Source organism: Schistocerca cancellata, chromosome 5 (genome assembly GCF_023864275.1).
Source record: "Schistocerca cancellata isolate TAMUIC-IGC-003103 chromosome 5, iqSchCanc2.1, whole genome shotgun sequence".
Classification (NCBI taxonomy): Eukaryota; Metazoa; Arthropoda; class Insecta; order Orthoptera; family Acrididae; genus Schistocerca; species Schistocerca cancellata.
This window is the reverse complement of record NC_064630.1, coordinates 665,191,185-665,209,639: the sequence shown is the minus strand read 5'-3', so window position 1 is coordinate 665,209,639 and position 18,455 is coordinate 665,191,185. Positions and strand designations below refer to the sequence as shown.

General features: G+C 44.0%; 1 protein-coding gene across 1 annotated transcript in view; it reads right to left on the bottom strand.

Moving 5' to 3' along the window:
* LOC126188296 (sodium-coupled monocarboxylate transporter 1-like) overlaps nt 1–18,455 on the bottom strand; it is a 134,354-nt gene that overhangs the window by 29,501 nt on the left and 86,398 nt on the right. The window contains exons 8-10 of the mRNA XM_049929882.1: nt 14,626–14,734; nt 9,809–9,918; nt 617–800 (exon numbers count right to left, since the gene is read on the bottom strand). Coding sequence (XP_049785839.1) covers nt 617–800; nt 9,809–9,918; nt 14,626–14,734 — 403 coding nt within the window. The remainder of the gene's footprint in view (nt 1–616; nt 801–9,808; nt 9,919–14,625; nt 14,735–18,455) is intronic.

Here is an 18,455-nt window from a genome sequence, read left to right as displayed (position 1 = left end):
ACGACCTTTTATATGACTGATTTATCGTGTAAACGAAATTAAAGGATTCATTTAAGCACTGATGTGGATGACCTAACATTTTTCGTTAAGGTCAATTGCCAATTTTCGTACCTTACAGATATCTTTTCTAAATCGTTTTGCAATTTGTTTTGATCTTCTGGTGACTTTATTAGTCGATAAACGACAGCGTCATCTCCAAACAAACTAAGACGGCTGCTCAGATTGTCTCCCAAATCGTTTATATACATAAGGAACAACAAAGGGCCATAAAACTACCTTATGAAGTCACAAATCGAGTCACAGAACTGGTACGATATTCCATAAGCTATTTCACTACGAGCCGCTTGTGTGGTACAGTGTCAAAATACTTCCGGAAATCCAGAAATACGGAATCGATCTGAAATCCCTTGTCAATAGAACTCAAAACTTCACGCATGTTCGAAGGAACTTTGCATCGTAATTCGGCATAACACAGGCACTGCAATATACTAAACGTTTCCTTAGCAATACATTTTGAATAGAACACATGTGAAAATTTAGTCGTCTCATTTCCTCCTCGATCGGATTTCTTTCTTTGTCGAAGCCAGCCATTTTGCTGGCTGGCTGTGTGTCTCACCTCAAGTATGGTGCTCAGTTTCTCGACGACCAAGACCAACGCAACGGTGATGGCGCCCACAACCAGCACGATGCCCTGCATAATGAGGTTCACCACGACATCCGACTTCCTGCCAGGCATCAGGGGTAGCAGGAAATCCTCGTAGATGGTCCCAGATAGTGCGTTAAGGCAACCAGACATGGAACTGCAATTAGAAAGAATTGTTTTAAATGCAATCCATTTTACTTGATTTTAAATCCGCAATATATATTCATTTGTGGCCTGTATGACGAATAACATCCAGTCATTTCCCAATATTTCATTTGGGATGAGCACTGACATTACGTCTCTATGAGTAGTTGCTCAACTTTTATCAGCTACTTTATTATGGTCCCCCTCCAATTCACTGTTGTCACCTTGTCATTCACCCTAAGCTAACGGAAGACTTAGTGAATAGCTTACCTTTAGTATTGTGTACCTTGGTGTGCAACAATATGGGGACACATCTAGAATTTGACTACACAGGTGTGGGAAGTTACTTGAAAGCTACACTCACACTTACTGGTATAAAAGGTCAATGGTGGTCAATCTGGCATCCACGTTGTACCGCGATGTTGCCTACCTCCTTGTCTCACAAGCTAGAACCCTACAAGTTAAGCTACTCTAGCAGTTTACTGGTGTGTACTCGCATAGACGTAAGTAATGTTAGTATAGATCATAGACTGAGAATTCCGCAACAGTGGCTTTCTGAGGAATATAACTTCCCCGGTCTTGCGTTATACCAGTGATTTCGCATACCAGCTGCCAGTAAGCCTTAGGTTGCGAATGGTAGTTTAGATGACCGACAAATGTAATACCACCGGTTAAGGCTTCTGGGTATCTTTACATTTTTATACATTACGTTTAACTTTACCAATTATACTGTTGTCAAAAATTAAAGCAACAAACCGCTATTCCCCCGTCGTGTGTGTAACTCACAATATAATCATACGAACTGTCAATACATGCCCGTACGATCTCTTTCTGCACGGAAGATAGCACTCCAGTCAGCGTAAAATCACACCAACGGCGACGTCAGGGCACCTATCACAAGGGGTAGTGTTTGCCGTGTAGTCCCACATCCATAGTCGTTGTGTACACAGTCACAGATGGTGCAGTATGGCACAAAGGAAACGCCTACAAGGCTTTATGAGGTGGATGGCCATAGGAAGAATGGAAGCAGGACAGTTTCCAATTAATGTGTCCCGACGGCTTAATGTCAATTGTTCTGTTGTCTCTTGGATGTGGCGACAGTTTATAAAGACCGAAACTGTATTCTGAAGACCAGGGCAGGGCTCACCACGTGTGGCAACAGAAAGAGAGAACCGCTATTTGGCTGTAAGGACACAACGGTACCGCCTCAGGACTGCACGGTGGCTGGTACATGACCTACCAGCAGCCACTGTGCATGTTGTATTGAGGTAAACGGCGCACAGAAGGCTTCGTCAGAGTGGCCGTAATTGTTTGAGACGTACTGTATGTGTACCTCTGACGCATCTTCACAGAACAGAACGTCTAGAGTTAAATCGTTCACATGCCACCTGGACGGTCGGACAGTGGGCCAATATTATCTTCACAGATGAGTCCCGATTTTTTCTGGAGAGTGATTCTCGACGTGTTCGCATTGCAGGGAACGTGGAACACGATTTCCGGACTCAAACATTGTCTAAAGAACACCGATATTGACGAAGATTGCTAATGTGTGAGCAGGGATTATGTTGACCACCCGAACACATCGTCACGAAATTGTACGGGTGAATAGGCAAAGTTTAACTGCTATCAGGTATCATGACGAGGTTTTGGGACCTCATGTCAGGTTACTGCGAGGTGCTGTAGGCCCAGACGTTATATTGATGGCCGATAATGCTCGACCTCATAGAGCACCTGTGGTTGACGTTTTCTTGGCAACGAAAGATAATGCACACACGGGTGGACCTGCTCGCTCTTCTGATTTGAATCCCATTGATCGTGTCTGGAGCGCACTTGGGAGATGAGTTGCACCATCCACGAATCACTCTCCAAAACGTGCGAGCAACTCTGCGGGAGGAATGGGCGTTATTGCCTCAACGTGAGATTGATGACGTCATTAAGAGCTTGCCCTGTCGTTGTCAGGCCTTTTTGCTGTCAGAGGTGGTCGAACCCCACACTGAACATATTAACCAGATGTCGGAATGTGTGTGAAAATCGTTAAGTTGGAGAAAACAAAGAACATTTTTGTTTTCCGTTATGCATGTTGCAGTTGTTCAGGTTCTGCATTCTTTACATTGTTTCTACTTTACAATCTCCTTTTTATACTGTTTTGTGGCAAAACAAACGCAACCTTGCAAAATTTCCGTTTGTTGCTTTAATTACAGACACCCGTGCATTTAACTGCTTAAACGACATTACAAATCACAAACCTGATGTTTAATCATAGCTGAGGATATTTTTCTGTAGCTATGTGCAAATACGACCCGCTTTAGATTCCAGGAAGCAGGTATCGGGCTTGTATGCAATGCTAAATAAATAACCGAAATCGAGCGTCACCAATAGAAATAAAAGGAAAAGATTTAGACTGTTAATATTTGTTATTAAATAAACCAAAATTCGCTGGGTTACCAACATGTGATCTAAACTTCTTATATGTATCGGAGCTTAAGCAGCCTTTTATCGTGAAGGGACCACATGAAGCAAATCTTACGGGACGAAGGAGGAAGAAACTAAACTTTTCGAGCCTGAAAAATAGGGCATGCACAACAGTACTGTGAGGTAACAACCGTACGGCAATCAGACCAGTCTCGATTATCAGCAGCGCTGTAGCAGTGGCTGAAAATGGTGGCTCTTACTTCTCCCGCCGACTTTGAGATTCGGTCTGTGATAAAGTTTCGTAACGCACAAAACATAGCGCCGGGCGGAATTCATCGTCTGTGTAAGCTGTACGGACTGAACGTCGTGAGCAAACTCATGGAGCGTCTCTGGTGTAGGCAATTTTCTGAAGGATGTAAACGTGTCCATACGGAAGAGGGCCATGGCCGATCGTCCGCCATCAATGACGACCTTGTGCGGTTGGTGAGGCAGCGCGTTATCCAGCACCGTTACTCCACGGTTACGAGTCTCAGCGATTTCCACCCCATCTTGCACATCAAGAAATTGCTGTTCTCCGATCAGCATTTTGACAGTGACGAAGAGCGGGGCACAATAGCTCCGTTACGGGACGGGACGGCAGACCTCTATGACAAAGGAAAACAAAAACTGATCGCACGATATGACAAGTGTCTCGGTTAGAGCGGTGATTAGGTCCGAAAATGACTATCTGTAGGCAACAACCCCCCACTCTCATACCAACCCCATTGTTGATGTAACTACGTTTTCTTTTTCTCTAAAAATGGCGGAACATAATTTCTGCAAGTAACATTAGCGAAAAACCTAATGTAGATGTACACTCTAGGGCAAAAAAGAGAAAAAGACCGGGGCGCCAGAAAGGAATAATCCGAATCCGACGCAAATCGGTAGATGTATGTATATTTACTGACAAACAATTCACAATTTAAGGTAAAATGGATGATTTATTCAAGGCAATGTGCCTCATAAATTGAGTAAGTTAATCTACATCTACATATATACTCCGCTAGCCAACCATAGTCATATTCCCCTCCCCCTGTTCCAATCGCGGATCGCGCGAGGGAAAAACGACTGTCTGAACGCCTCAGTACGAGCTCTAATTTCCGTTATCTTTGAATGGTGAATGAACGCACTCGCGATGACTAAATGTACCAGTTACAAATCTTGCTGCTCTTCTTTGGACCTTCTCAATCTCTTGAAACAGACCCAACTGGTACGGGTTCCACACAAACGAACAATACTCTAAGACTGGACGAACGAACGTATTGTAAGCTATTTACTTTGTTGAAGGACTTCATCGCTTCAGGATTCTACCAATAAGCCGCAATCTAGAGTTCGACTTACCCGTTACTTGTCTAATCTGATCATTCCATTTGATATCATTTCAAATAGTCACACCCAGATACTTGACGAATGTTACCGCTTCCAAAGACTGGGCATTTATTTTATACTCGTACATTAATGAGGATTTTCGCCTTGTTATACGCAGTAGGTTACACTTACTAATATTGAGAGATAACAGCCAGCCATTACACTACGCATTTATTTTCTGCAAATCCTCATTGATTTGTTCACAACTTTCGTGTGATACTATTTGCCTGTGGACTACAGCATGATTAGCAAACAGTCTAATGCCGCTGTCAATACTATCAACCAGATCGTTTACGTAAAAAGCAGCGGACCTATTACGCTTCCCTGGAGCACACCTGATGTTAAACTTGTTTCTGTTGGAGTCTCCCTATTCAGGACGACATACTGCTCTCTGTGTGTTAGAAAAATTTCTGTCCAACCGCATATGTCATCGGACAGACCGTAAGCGCGCACTTTTTGGAGCAAGTGACAGTGCGAAACTGAGTCGAACGCCTTTCGAAAGTAGAAAAAATATGGCATCAACTTGGGAGCCGGTATCTAGAGCCTGTTGTATATCATTCATAGAGAAGGCCAGCTGTGTTTCGCATGACCGCTGTTTCCAAAAACCGTGCTGGTTTCTGCAGATGAGCTTCTCAGAGTCTAGAAAGGTCATGATGTCTGAACACAAAATATGTTCCATGTTTCTACAACAAATCGATGTCAGTGAAATAGGCCGGTAATTATATGCATCCAATTTTTCCCCTTTTTATAGATTTCTATCAACTGGGCCTTCTTCCAGTCCCGTGGAACTTTCCGCTGTTCCAATGACCTCTGATAGATGATGGATAAGAATGGTGCTATATTTGTAGCATAGTCTACAAATAATCTTATGGGGATACCGTCTGGGCCAGATGCCTTCCTGCCGTCTAAGGATCTTAACCGTTTTACAATCACAGATACACTAAACACTATGTCAGCCATCTTTGCGTTTGTTCGATGATTGAAAGGGGAACGGTGCTGCAGTCCTCTACCGTAAACGAGTTTTTGAAAGCTAGGTTTAGAATTTCGGCCTTGTGTTTATCATTATCAGTTACATTACCCGTACTGACAGCAAGAGAAGGTATTGAATTATTTGTAGCGTTCACAGATTTCACGTACGACCAAAAATTTTTGGGGTTATTTTTAGAATCTGCAGATAAAATATTGCTTTCAAACTCGTTAAAGAATCTCTCATTGTCCTTCTGACAGCTGCTTTCATTTCGCATAATTTCTGTTTGTCAGCGGGACAGTGACTACGTTTAAAACGATTGTGCAAAATTCTCTGCTTTCTCAGCAACTTCCTAATATACGTGCTGGTCCATATGCGAACATTTATTCGGCTTGCCATAGATTGACTGACTTGTTGGATGTCCTCCCGAACAAAAAAGTACCGAAGTCTGTCCAATTGGCGCATTAGATCGTCAAAATAACAGATGTGGTTGGAGGAGAGTGTCCATAATGCTCCAAACTTACAAAACTGAGCGACATTGCTCGACAAGGTAAAGAATGGCAAGCCCGAAGACAAGCTGTAGAAACTATAACCATGTACAGGTCTACATCTACATCTACATTTATACTCCGCAAGCCACCCAACGGTGTGTGGCGGAGGGCACTTTACGTGCCACTGTCATTATCTCCCTTTCCTGTTCCAGTCGCGTATGGTTCGCGGGAAGAACGACTGTCTGAAAGCCTCTGTGCGCGCTCTAATCTCTCTAATTTTACATTCGTGATCTCCTCGGGAGGTATAAGTAGGGGGAAGCAATATATTCGATACCTCATCCAGAAACGCACCCTCTCGAAACCTGGCGAGCAAGCTACACCGCGATGCAGAGCGCCTCTCTTGCAGAGTCTGCCACTTGAGTTTGTTAAACATCTCCGTAACGCTATCACGGTTACCAAATAACCCTGTGACGAAACGCGCCGCTCTTCTTTGGATCTTCTCTACCTCCTCCGTCAACCCGATCTGGTACGGATCCCACACTGATGAGCAATACTCAAGTATAGGTCGGACGAGTGTTTTGTAAGCCACCTCCTTTGTTGATGGACTACATTTTCTAAGGACTCTCCCAATGAATCTCAACCTGGTACCCGCCTTACCAACAATTAATTTTATATGATCATTCCACTTCAAATCGTTCCGCACGCATACTCCCAGATATTTTACAGAAGTAACTGCTACCAGTGTTTGTTCCGCTATCATATAATCATACAATAAAGGATCCTTCTTTCTATGTATTCGCAATACATTACATTTGTCTATATTAAGGGTCAGTTGCCACTCCCTGCACCAAGTGCCTATCCGCTGCAGATCTTCCTGCATTTCGCTACAATTTTCTAATGCTGCAACTTCTCTGTATACTACAGCATCATCCGCGAAAAGCCGCATGGAACTTCCGACACTATCTACTAGGTCATTTATATATATTGTGAAAAGCAATGGTCCCATAACACTCCCCTGTGGCACGCCAGAGGTTACTTTAATGTCTGTAGACGTCTCTCCGTTGATAACAACATGCTGTGTTCTGTTTGCTAAAAACTCTTCAATCCAGCCACACAGCTGGTCTGATATTCCGTAGGCTCTTACTTTGTTTATCAGGCGACAGTGTGGAACTGTATCGAACGCCTTCCGGAAGTCAAGAAAAATAGCATCTACCTGGGAGCCTGTATCTAATATTTTCTGGGTCTCATGAACAAATAAAGCGAGTTGGGTTTCACACGATCGCTGTTTCCGGAATCCATGTTGATTCCTATATAGTAGATTCTGAGTTTCCAAAAACGACATGATACTCGAGTAAAACACATGTTCTAAAATTCTACAACAGGTGTGCATTATCTTGCAGAAATGGAAGTCCAGGATGACTTGCCATGAAGGACAACAAAACAGGAGGTAGAATATCGTCGACGTACCGCTGTACTGTAAGGGTGCAGCGGTTGACGACGAAAGGAGTCGAGCTATGGAAATAGGTGGCATCTCATATCATCAGTCGTGGTTGTCGGGACACATGGCGGACGACAGTCAGGTTGGTATCGTACCGCTATCTAGGTCACCTCCAGACACGACTTCGGCCTGGGAACTCACTGAGTGGAATTGTCTTCAGTAATGAATCCCACTTCAAATAAAGCCCCGATGACCAGTGAAGTCGTGTCTGTAGATGCCCTGGACAGTGGTGGGATACCAGACTGATTCGTGCGCCATACGGCTCAACAACCAGGAGTGGTTTGGGGTGGCATTTCTGTTCATAGCACGACCCTTTCGCTTGTGATCAGTGGCATCTTTACATCATGGCGATACATCGACGATATTGTACGCCCCAATTTGTTGCCCTACATGGCAAGCCATGTTGGGCTTATATTTAGCAAGCTAACGCACCCCGGCACACGGAGAGAGTTTCTACAGCTTGTCTCCGTGCTTTTCAAACCCTATCTTGGTGAGCAATGGTGATGGATCTCTCCTCACTTGAGGAAATTTGGAGCATAATGGGCGGGGCTCTCCAACCAACTCGGGATTTTGATCATCTAACGCGGAAATTGGGCAGAATTTGCCATGATCCCCTGAGGAGGACATATAAAAACTGTATAAATCAATGCGAAGCCGAATAACAGCGTAAGGGCCAGAGGTGGACCAACGGGTGATAAATTTGCTCAATCTGTGCGGTTCTTTCTCTTGAATAAATCATCCAGTTTTACTGAAATTGCAATCATTTGATTGTCTGTACTTGTACATCACATCTACCGATTTGTATCCCATTCGGATAATTCCTCGCGATGCGTCGTTGCTTTACTTTTATTTTAATTTTTTTACACAGTTTATAAATGCCACTTATACACAACTGCCTATTTGGTCAATTATCTAGTGACCGTTTATGCAACTATCACAGCCCTTACTGCCGTTTAGGCAACCACTTTGTAACAAACCAAATCTAGGATCTTGCTCTTTCCTTCGGTATGTAGACCTTCATGCTTCATTTATACATATTTAAATCTCAATTAATTACGTTGGGCCCAGTCTTGTATTGAGAAAAGAAATGATCCAATAAGTCTCGCTTGGGGGACGCCGAAAGCTACTCTTACTTTTGAAGTTTTATCTCCACTGAGAATGACATGCTGTGCTCTTTGTGCTAGATTCCACTTGCATCCAGTCACAAAACTGGTCCCACATTCTGTGCGCTCGTATTTTGATCAGTAGACGACAGTGCAGAATGGTATTAAATGCATTCCGGAAGTTATGGAACCTGGGCGGCATTTGGGTCTCATGGACGAACAGAGCGATCTGGGTTTCACACCATCGTTGTTTTCGGAACCCCTGAAGATTACTAGAGAGGAGATTTCTTGTCTCCAAAGATGTCATAGTACGCGAGCATAAAACTTGTTCTAAAATTCTATAGCAGACCGATGTCAAGCATGTAGACCTATAGTTTCGTGCGTCTGTTCGACGATCCTTCTTGAAAACAGGAATGTCCAGTTCTTTCATCCAGTTATTAGAAACGCTCCTATCTTACAGCAGCGTACGGTACACTGCTGCTAACAGAGCAACAAGTTCTTCTGGATACTCTCTGTAAAATCGTTCTGATATCACGTCAGGTCCAATGGCCAGTTGCTCTGTCGATCGATTTCACTTGTTTTTCTACCCTGTACTCACTTATTTCGTGCGACGATTTTGTCTCGTTTCTAATTAACGAACTTAGCTGTTCAGTGGGGATGCACCAGTGCTTCAAATTACACTCCACACTAACACTGGGATGATACCTTTAGAATTTCCAGTTTATTCAACAGATTTGCACCGCAAAGATTTCGGATAACACATTCACGAGCGTACTATATCATTTGGCAAAGTAAAGAGCAGTTCCTAAACATAATGTAGTAGGACACCATTGAAATGAAATAACCAAATTAGCTACATTTTCTTATTTCGTAAGAATATAGTGTATGGAGTAGGACGACTGGTAGGACTGGTACGAGCCAGATTCTCTCTAGTTACTATAATTCATGTGTCAGGCGAACCCAAGCGTTATGTACTTCAGTGTTGCTTTAGGGGTGGATAAAAATAACTTGTGATGGAAATTATTTGCAAAACATTACGATACTTCCTACATAGAGCATTTTAGTATCAATTATTGCCCCACCATGAAATCAGAAATGGAATCCTCTTCGAAGATATCGTGCTTTACACTGCTGTTTACCCACCTAAGAGCGGCTCCAAATATTCCAGCGACGAAGAGCCCCGGCAATCCTGGGACGTGTCCAGCTACTTTCATCACGTAGAAGGGTAGCAGCTGGTCTGGACGAGATATCTCCTGTAAAATGTCAGTACAGTCTCAGCGTCACGTCAGCGTGCTATAGCAAAGGAATCCGCGCTGCGAAAAAGTCATTCCAGGAAACTGAATAATGAATATGTGATGAAGTAGGCGCAGAACATCAATCTGAAAGTGAAATGCAGGTCGAACGAGTTCTGGGGTATTGAGACTGTTTGCTGTGGGGGCGTCAATCGACGATTGTATCGCTTATAAGTACCTCATCTCGAAAATGCGTCCACATGTTGTGCTAATTTTATTTGATTGTTTGGTCTTTATCTACAAACATTTTCAAACATTATAAGCATTTTTGACAAACGCCCCGTCGACGACGAAGTCACTGGAACACAAACACGATCTGGGAAGGTAGGAGAAACGAAATTCGCCAATCCTAAGAAAGGGACCATCTTGGCATTCGCCTCAAGCCGTTTCGGAAATAACAGTAAACTGAGTTTGGCTGAAAGGGGAATGGAACCGTCCTATTCCCGAATACGAGGCCATTGCCTCACTACTGCACAACCTCATCTAGTTAATTTTCCTACTAAAGAATCTTCTTCTTCTTCTTCTTCTTCTTCTTCTTCTTGTCTCCTAAAGGATTCGAAGCTCCCATGCCAATATCACAAGTTGCGACGAAATGCTCGTATCTTGTACTACTTCTTTCCAATTCTTTACGCCCATTCTGTTGCATATTGTTTTAATTCCATTTACCATTGTAGTCCTTAGTCTCAAACTTGGTCCTGTACCAAATGACTTGTTCATGAATATTGTACACTGAAGAGCCAAAGAAACTTGTACACCTGACTATATCGTGTAGGGACCCCGCGAGTACGCAGAAGTGCCGCAGCACGACGTGTCATGGACTCGACTAATGTCTGAGGTAGTACTGGAGGGAATTGACACCATGAATAATGCAAGGCTGTCCATAAATCCGTAAGAGTACGAAGCGGTGGAGATCTCTTCTGAGCAGGATGTTGCAATGCACCCCATACATGCTCAATATGTTCATGTATGGGGAGTCTTGTGGCCAGCGGAAGTGTTTAAATTGCGAAGAGTGTCCTTGGAGCCACTCTTCAGCAGTTCTGGAGATGTGGGGTGTCCCATTGTCCAAATAGAATTGCCCAAGTCCGTCGGAATGCACACTGGACAGGAATGAATGCAGGTGATCAGACAGGATGCTCACGTACGTGTCACATGTCAGTCGTATGTAGACGTATCAGGGGTCCCATATCACTGCTGACACTCAGAGTCTATGGATTCATGAGGTTGTCTCCATAACCGTACACGTCCATACGCTCGATACAATTTAAAACATTCGCCCAACCTGGCAACATGTTCCCAGTCATCAATAGACGGGGAAGAATGCAGTCATCATAGGTACACGAGTCTGCCTTCGGCTCCGAAAGCCCATATCGCTGACGTTTCGTGGAATGGTTCACACGCTGGCACTTGTTGATGGCCCAGCATTGAAATCTGCAGCAATTTACGAAAGGGTTGCACTTCTGTTAGGTTGACCATTTCTCTTCAGTCGTCGTTGGTCCCGTTGTTGCAGGATCTTTTTCCGGCCGCAGTAATATCGGAGATTTGATGTCTTACCGGTTTCCTAATATTAATGGGCACTCGTGAGATGGTCGTACGGGAAAATTCCCACTTCATCGCTACGTCGCAGATGCTGTGTCCCATCTCTCGTGCGCCGACTATTACACCACGTTCGAAATCACTTACATCTTGATAACGTCGCACTATAACATCAGTAACTGGTCTAACAACTGCACCAGATACTTGTTGTCTTTTTTGGACTTTGCCGACCGCAGCGCCGAATTCTACCTGTTTACATATCTCTGTATTTGAATACGTGTGCCTATACCAGTACTTTGGTACTTCAGTGTAGAAGAAAGGTAATCCTCTTTCATTCTCATCAGACGGGCTCCTCATTGGAGTCATCTTGAATTTATTATGCTCATTATTGTTGCTTGTTGTGACAGCATGTGGATTTCTGTATTGTCTCCTCTTCCAGCTTTACGGTTCTTTATTACATTATAGACCAAAGATTTCACCATGAAGTTCGTTTTGAAAAACTTGTAAATGGCGTTCTTTCGTTTTAGTTATAATACGTATTTCTTCTCCGTAGGTTATGAACCGTCTGATGATTGAGCTGTACTGCTCCATTTCAAAATTTTTACTTTTCAGTAACGCTGGCTTCATTTTAAGTTTTCCTTGTCAGTATTTCTTAGAAATTTTTGTTGGGAATAATAGGCTCTATTAGTATTTTGCAGACCCCTTTTCACTTCTAACTCTATCTCATTCATTTCGTCTCGCATTGTGCCCAGAAATTTGAACTGTTCAGCAATCGAATTTATCACTGCCGATTATTAAACGCAATTGGTTGACTTTTTGACGTCTTAATGTGTGAACTATCTTGTATTTTGTTTTCTGATCGTTTACTTGAAGATCATGTTTAGACGATTTTTCTATAAGCTCCTCAAATTTCTGTCTAATGTCTACTTCACTTTTAACTGTGGGCACCATATCGTCAACATACGCTAAAATATTAACTTTATTTCTTAGGAGGATCCCAGCATGTACTACACTCCTGGAAATTGAAATAAGAACACCGTGAATTCATTGTCCCAGGAAGGGGAAACTTTATTGACACATTCCTGGGGTCAGATACATCACATGATCACACTGACAGAACCATAGGCACATAGACACAGGCAACAGAGCATGCACAATGTCGGCACTAGTACAGTGTATATCCACCTTTCGCAGCAATGCAGGCTGCTACTCTCCCATGGAGACGATCGTAGAGATGCTGGATGTAGTCCTGTGGAACGGCTTGCCATGCCATTTCCACCTGGCGCCTCAGTTGGACCAGCGTTCGTGCTGGACGTGCAGACCGCGTGAGACGACGCTTCATCCAGTCCCAAACATGCTCAATGGGGGACAGATCCGGAGATCTTGCTGGACAGGGTAGTTGACTTACACCTTCTAGAGCACGTTGGGTGGCACGGGATACATGCGGACGTGCATTGTCCTGTTGGAACAGCAAGTTCCCTTGCCGGTCTAGGAATGGTAGAACGATGGGTTCGATGACGGTTTGGATGTACCGTGCACTATTCAGTGTCCCCTCGACGATCACCAGTGGTGTACGGCCAGTGTAGGAGATCGCTCCCCACACCGTGATGCCGGGTGTTGGCCCTGTGTGCCTCGGTCGTATGCAGTCCTGATTGTGGCGCTCACCTGCACGGCGCCAAACACGCATACGACCATCATTGGCACCAAGGCAGAAGCGACTCTCATCGCTGAAGACGACACGTCTCCATTCGTCCCTCCATTCACGCCTGTCGCGACACCACTGGAGGCGGGCTGCACGATGTTGGGGCGTGAGCGGAAGACGGCCTAACGGTGTGCGGGACCGTAGCCCAGCTTCATGGAGACGGTTGCGAATGGCCCTCGCCGATACCCCAGGAGCAACAGTGTCCCTAATTTGCTGGGAAGTGGCGGTGCGGTCCCCTACGGCACTGCGTAGGATCCTACGGTCTTGGCGTGCATCCGTGCGTCGCTGCGGTCCGGTCCCAGGTCGACGGGCACGTGCACCTTCCGCCGACCACTGGCGACAACATCGATGTACTGTGGAGACCTCACGCCCCACGTGTTGAGCAATTCGGCGGTACGTCCACCCGGCCTCCCGCATGTCCACTATACGCCCTCGCTCAAAGTCCGTCAGCTGCACATACGGTTCACGTCCACGCTGTCGCGGCATGCTACCAGTGTTAAAGACTGCGATGGAGCTCCGTATGCCACGGCAAACTGGCTGACACTGACGGCGGCGGTGCACAAATGCTGCGCAGCTAGCGCCATTCGACGGCCAACACCGCGGTTCCTGGTGTGTCCGCTGTGCCGTGCGTGTGATCATTGCTTGTACAGCCCTCTCGCAGTGTCCGGAGCAAGTATGGTGGGTCTGACACACCGGTGTCAATGTGTTCTTTTTTCCATTTCCAGGAGTGTAGTTTAAATTTCCTCATAACACCCTCCAAGGCTGCATTGAAGAGAAGAGGAGACGGAGGATCACCCTGTCTTATCCAGTTTTATTTTTAAAATGGTCAGATTTTATTCCATTTAGGAAAAGCCTGCACATTTCACAAAGGTCTATAAGTTTCATTGAAGATCCCAGGACCTTTATCACAGTACAAAGGCTTAGAGGTGAACGGAGTCATACGCTTTCCTAAAATCATTGAAGTTACACATTTTTTGTTCACGTTGCTACCACTAAAAAGTGACTGAAAAGTAGGCAAAGTTTCCTACATTTTTACTGTACATGTCACACTTTTCCACATGCAAGTCCAGGAACATTGTTTTTGGACTCTATGTAACACTTACAAGTCTATTTGAGATGACATTAGCTACTCCTATAAAAAATTAAACTATTGTTTCGGAGGTGAAACAGCAGTGAACATCTAGTCCTGTAATATACCTATTGTGTGAATTATTTGTATAGTTGAATATTATGTTAAACATTTCTAAAAAGAGAAACAACTTTCTTTATCGTAGTAATTAAAGCAAAACTTTATTCATCCAAAATGTCAACATTACTGATCAAATAATCCAGCTGCTTAAAATTTACACAGGCACTACTCCTCGATTACATTTTTCAAGACATTAATATTTAGTAACGTACGTCATTGGCGTATTGGATGGTGTGGTACTTACTTTCGTCTTAATTGGGTCGCAGTCTTGATAATCGGCGTACAGCAAAAATCCGCAGAATATGCTTATGAGGTGTATCAGGATCATACCAAAAGTGAACCCCGCCAGAGACCTGTAGGATGTTTACGATATTCAAAGGTACAAACAAGAATCAAATACATCAAAAACAAAACGAAAGAAAAATGGTTTACTAGGTATGAAGATGCAGTCAATATTATCTATATCTGTATCTGCATGGATACTCCGCTAATCACATTTAAGTGCCTAGCAGAGGGTTCATCGAACCACCTTCACAGTTCCTTATTATTCCAGTCTCGTGTAGCGTACGGAAAGAGCGAACACCTATATGTTTCCGCACGAGCTCTGATTTCCCTTATTTTATCATGGTGATCGTTTCTCCCTATGTAGGTCGGCATCAACAAAATATTTTCACATTCGGAGGAGAGAGTTGGTGATTGGAATTTCGTGAGAAGTTTCCTCCGGAACGGAAAATGCCTTTGTTTTAATGATGTCCATCCCAAATCCTGTATCATTTCAGTGACACTCTCTCCCATATTTTGCGATAACACAAAACATGCTATCCTTCTAGGACCTTTTTCGATGTATACCGTCAATCCTATCTGGTAAGGATCCCACACCGCGCAGCAGTATTCTAAAAGAGGACGGACAAGCGCAGTGTAGGTAGTCTCCTCAACAGATGTGTTACATTTTCTAAGTGTTGTGCCAATCAAACGCAGTGCTTGTTTAGCCTTCCCCACAACATTTTCTATGTGTTCCTCCTAATTTAAGTTGATCGTTATTGTAATCCTAGGCATTTAGTTGAATTTACGGCCTTTTGATTTGAGTGATTTATCGTGTAAGCGAAGTTTAGCACTGATGTGGATGACATAACACTTTTCCTTGTTTAGGGTCAATTGCCAATCGTCGTACCACACAAATCTCTTTTCTAAATCGTTTTGCTATTTGTTTTGATCTTCTGATGACTTTATTAGTCGATAAACGACAGCGTCATCTGGAAACAACCGAAGACGGCTGCTCAGATTGTCTCCCACATCGTTTATATAGATAAGAAACAGCGAAGAGCCTGTAACACTAACTTGGGAAACGCCAGAAACCATTTCCATTTTACTCGATGACTTTCCGTCAGTTACTACGAACTATGACCTCTCTGACAGGAAATCACGAATCGAGTCACATAATAGGGGAGATTCGAGGTGATGTGATATGTGCGTGCGCGCGCGCGTTTGTGTGTGTGTGTGTGTGTGTGTGTGTGTGTGTGTGTGTGTGTGTCTGTGTGTGTGTGTGTGAGACAGAGAGAGAGAGAGAGACAGAGAGAGAGAGTGAGAGAGAGAGAGAGAGAGAGAGCGGTAGGGGAAATTCCAGGTGATGTGATACTTTATGCTTGGTGGACCATCCACGTTGAGATCTATTAGAGAGTGCTACTGTGTACAAACATTGATAAAGCTGTGTGGACTCTTCGACTCTTCGCAGTCTGAATGAGAGCAGTTATTGTCGTGTTGCCTTAAATTTCAGTTAGTTGTAGTAACACACTGTTCAGAAATCACAATATGAGGAGATATCTGTCGAAAATTCAGATAAACACGGGGAGATTCCAGCTGGATTACATTGTGGTGAGACAAATATTCAGAAATTAGACAGCGCACGGTATGATGTACCCAGGGGCAGATACAGACTCGGATAAAAATTTAGTAGTGATGAAGACTAGAATGAAGGTAATCGTGCAAAAGAATCGATGTGGAAAGAAACAAGAAACAGGAGTGCAGAGGAATAATGAGATGCTTTTGAAGTTCTTTAAGGCTGTAGCTAATGATAAAATGAAATAAATTTGGAAAATTGTGGTAAGGTCTTATGTAACCAAACTGAGGATTTCATCGGTCCCTAAGCTAACGTACTACTTAATCTAACTTAAATTAACTTACGCTAAGGACAACAAACGCACCCATGCCCGAGGGAGGACTCGAACCTCCGACGGGGGCTACCGCGCGCGGCTATGGTGAAGAGAAACAGGAGGCTATTCATTTGAAGAGGAATGGGCCGCTTTAAGAAGGGTACTCATAGAAACTGGAAAGACACGTGCAAGAAAGATAACGCGGAAGAAACATTGGGTAACAGATGAAACGAACTTTTCACTGAAAGATGGAAGAGATGTGCTAGGAAACCGAGGAATACAGCAATGTAAGCCACTTAGAAATGAGATAAATAAGAGGTGCACGGAGCCAGGGCGAAACTGTTGCACGAAAAACGTAAAGAAATCGAAAACAAAATGGATGTGTGAAGGATTGATTCGGCATATATAACAGTCAAAACACCCTTCGGTGAAATTAAAAGCAAGGGCCTCAACATTAATAATGAACTGCGAATTCCACTATTAAATGCAAAGGCAAGAGCATAAAAGTGTAAACAGTACACTGGAGGAGACTGCGGGGGAGGGGACGTGTCTGATGACATCAAAGAAGAAGAAACATGGGTCGATAGGGACGACACAGAAGATTCAGTATTCGATATTAACAGGGTATTGGAAGACATCCTATCTAGGAGTGGCGTCTTTGATTTGTAATCAGACCGTTTACTGTTCCGGATTCGAACCGCGACATTGCTTAAATTTTCAATAAAAATCGTCAGTAATGGTGGCCGAAGACTTCATCTACATCTAAATCTACATTTATACTCCGGAAGCCACCCAACGGTGTGTGGCGGAGGGCACTTTACGTGCCACTGTCATTACCTCCCTTTCCTGTTCCAGTCGCGTATGATTCGCGGGAAGAACGACTGTCTGAAAGCCTCCGTGCGCGCTCTAATCTCTCTAATTTTACATTCGTGATCTCCTCGGGAGGTATAAGTAGGGGGAAGCAATATATTCGATACCTCATCCAGAAACGCACCCTCTCGAAACCTGGCGAGCAAGCTACACCGCGATGCAGAGCGCCTCTCTTGCAGAGTCTGCCACTTGAGTTTGCTAAACATCTCCGTAACGCTATCACGGTTACCAAATAACCCTGTGACGAAACGCGCCGCTCTTCCTTGGATCTTCTCTATCTCCTCCGTCAACCCAATCTGGCACGGATCCCACACTGATGAGCAATACTCAAGTATAGGTCGAACGAGTGTTTTGTAAGCCACCTCCTTTGTTGATGGACTACATTTTCTAAGGACTCTCCCAATGAATCTCAACCTGGTACCCGCCTTACCAACAATTAATTTTATATGATCATTCCACTTCAAATCGTTCCGCACGCATACTCCCAGATATTTTACAGAAGTAACTGCTACCAGTGTTTGTTCCGCTATCATATAATCATACAATAAAGGATCCTTCTTTCTATGTATTCGCAATACATTACATTTGTCTATGTTAAGGGTCAGTTGCCACTCCCTGCACCAAGTGCCTATCCGCTGCAGATCTTCCTGCATTTCGCTACAATTTTCTAATGCTGCAACTTCTCTGTATACTACAGCATCATCCGCGAAAAGCCGCATGGAACTTCCGACACTATCTACTAGGTCATTTGTATATATTGTGAAAAGCACTCCCCTGTGGCACGCCAGAGGTTACTTTAACGTCCGTAGACGTCTCTCCATTGATAACAACATGCTGTGTTCTGTTTGCTAAAAACTCTTCCGGAATAAGAAGTCATGCTCACTCTGTCAACGACCTTGTCAGAGAGAGCAGAGAAGCGGACAGAGGTCCAGAACACTCTCTTGCACTTGGGATGGGAAACTGTCACAAAAAAGTGAAGAATCAGCATCTAGCAACGGCATGAGGATGCAAAAGCCAATGTAAACCACTACATTAATGACACACAATACGTATC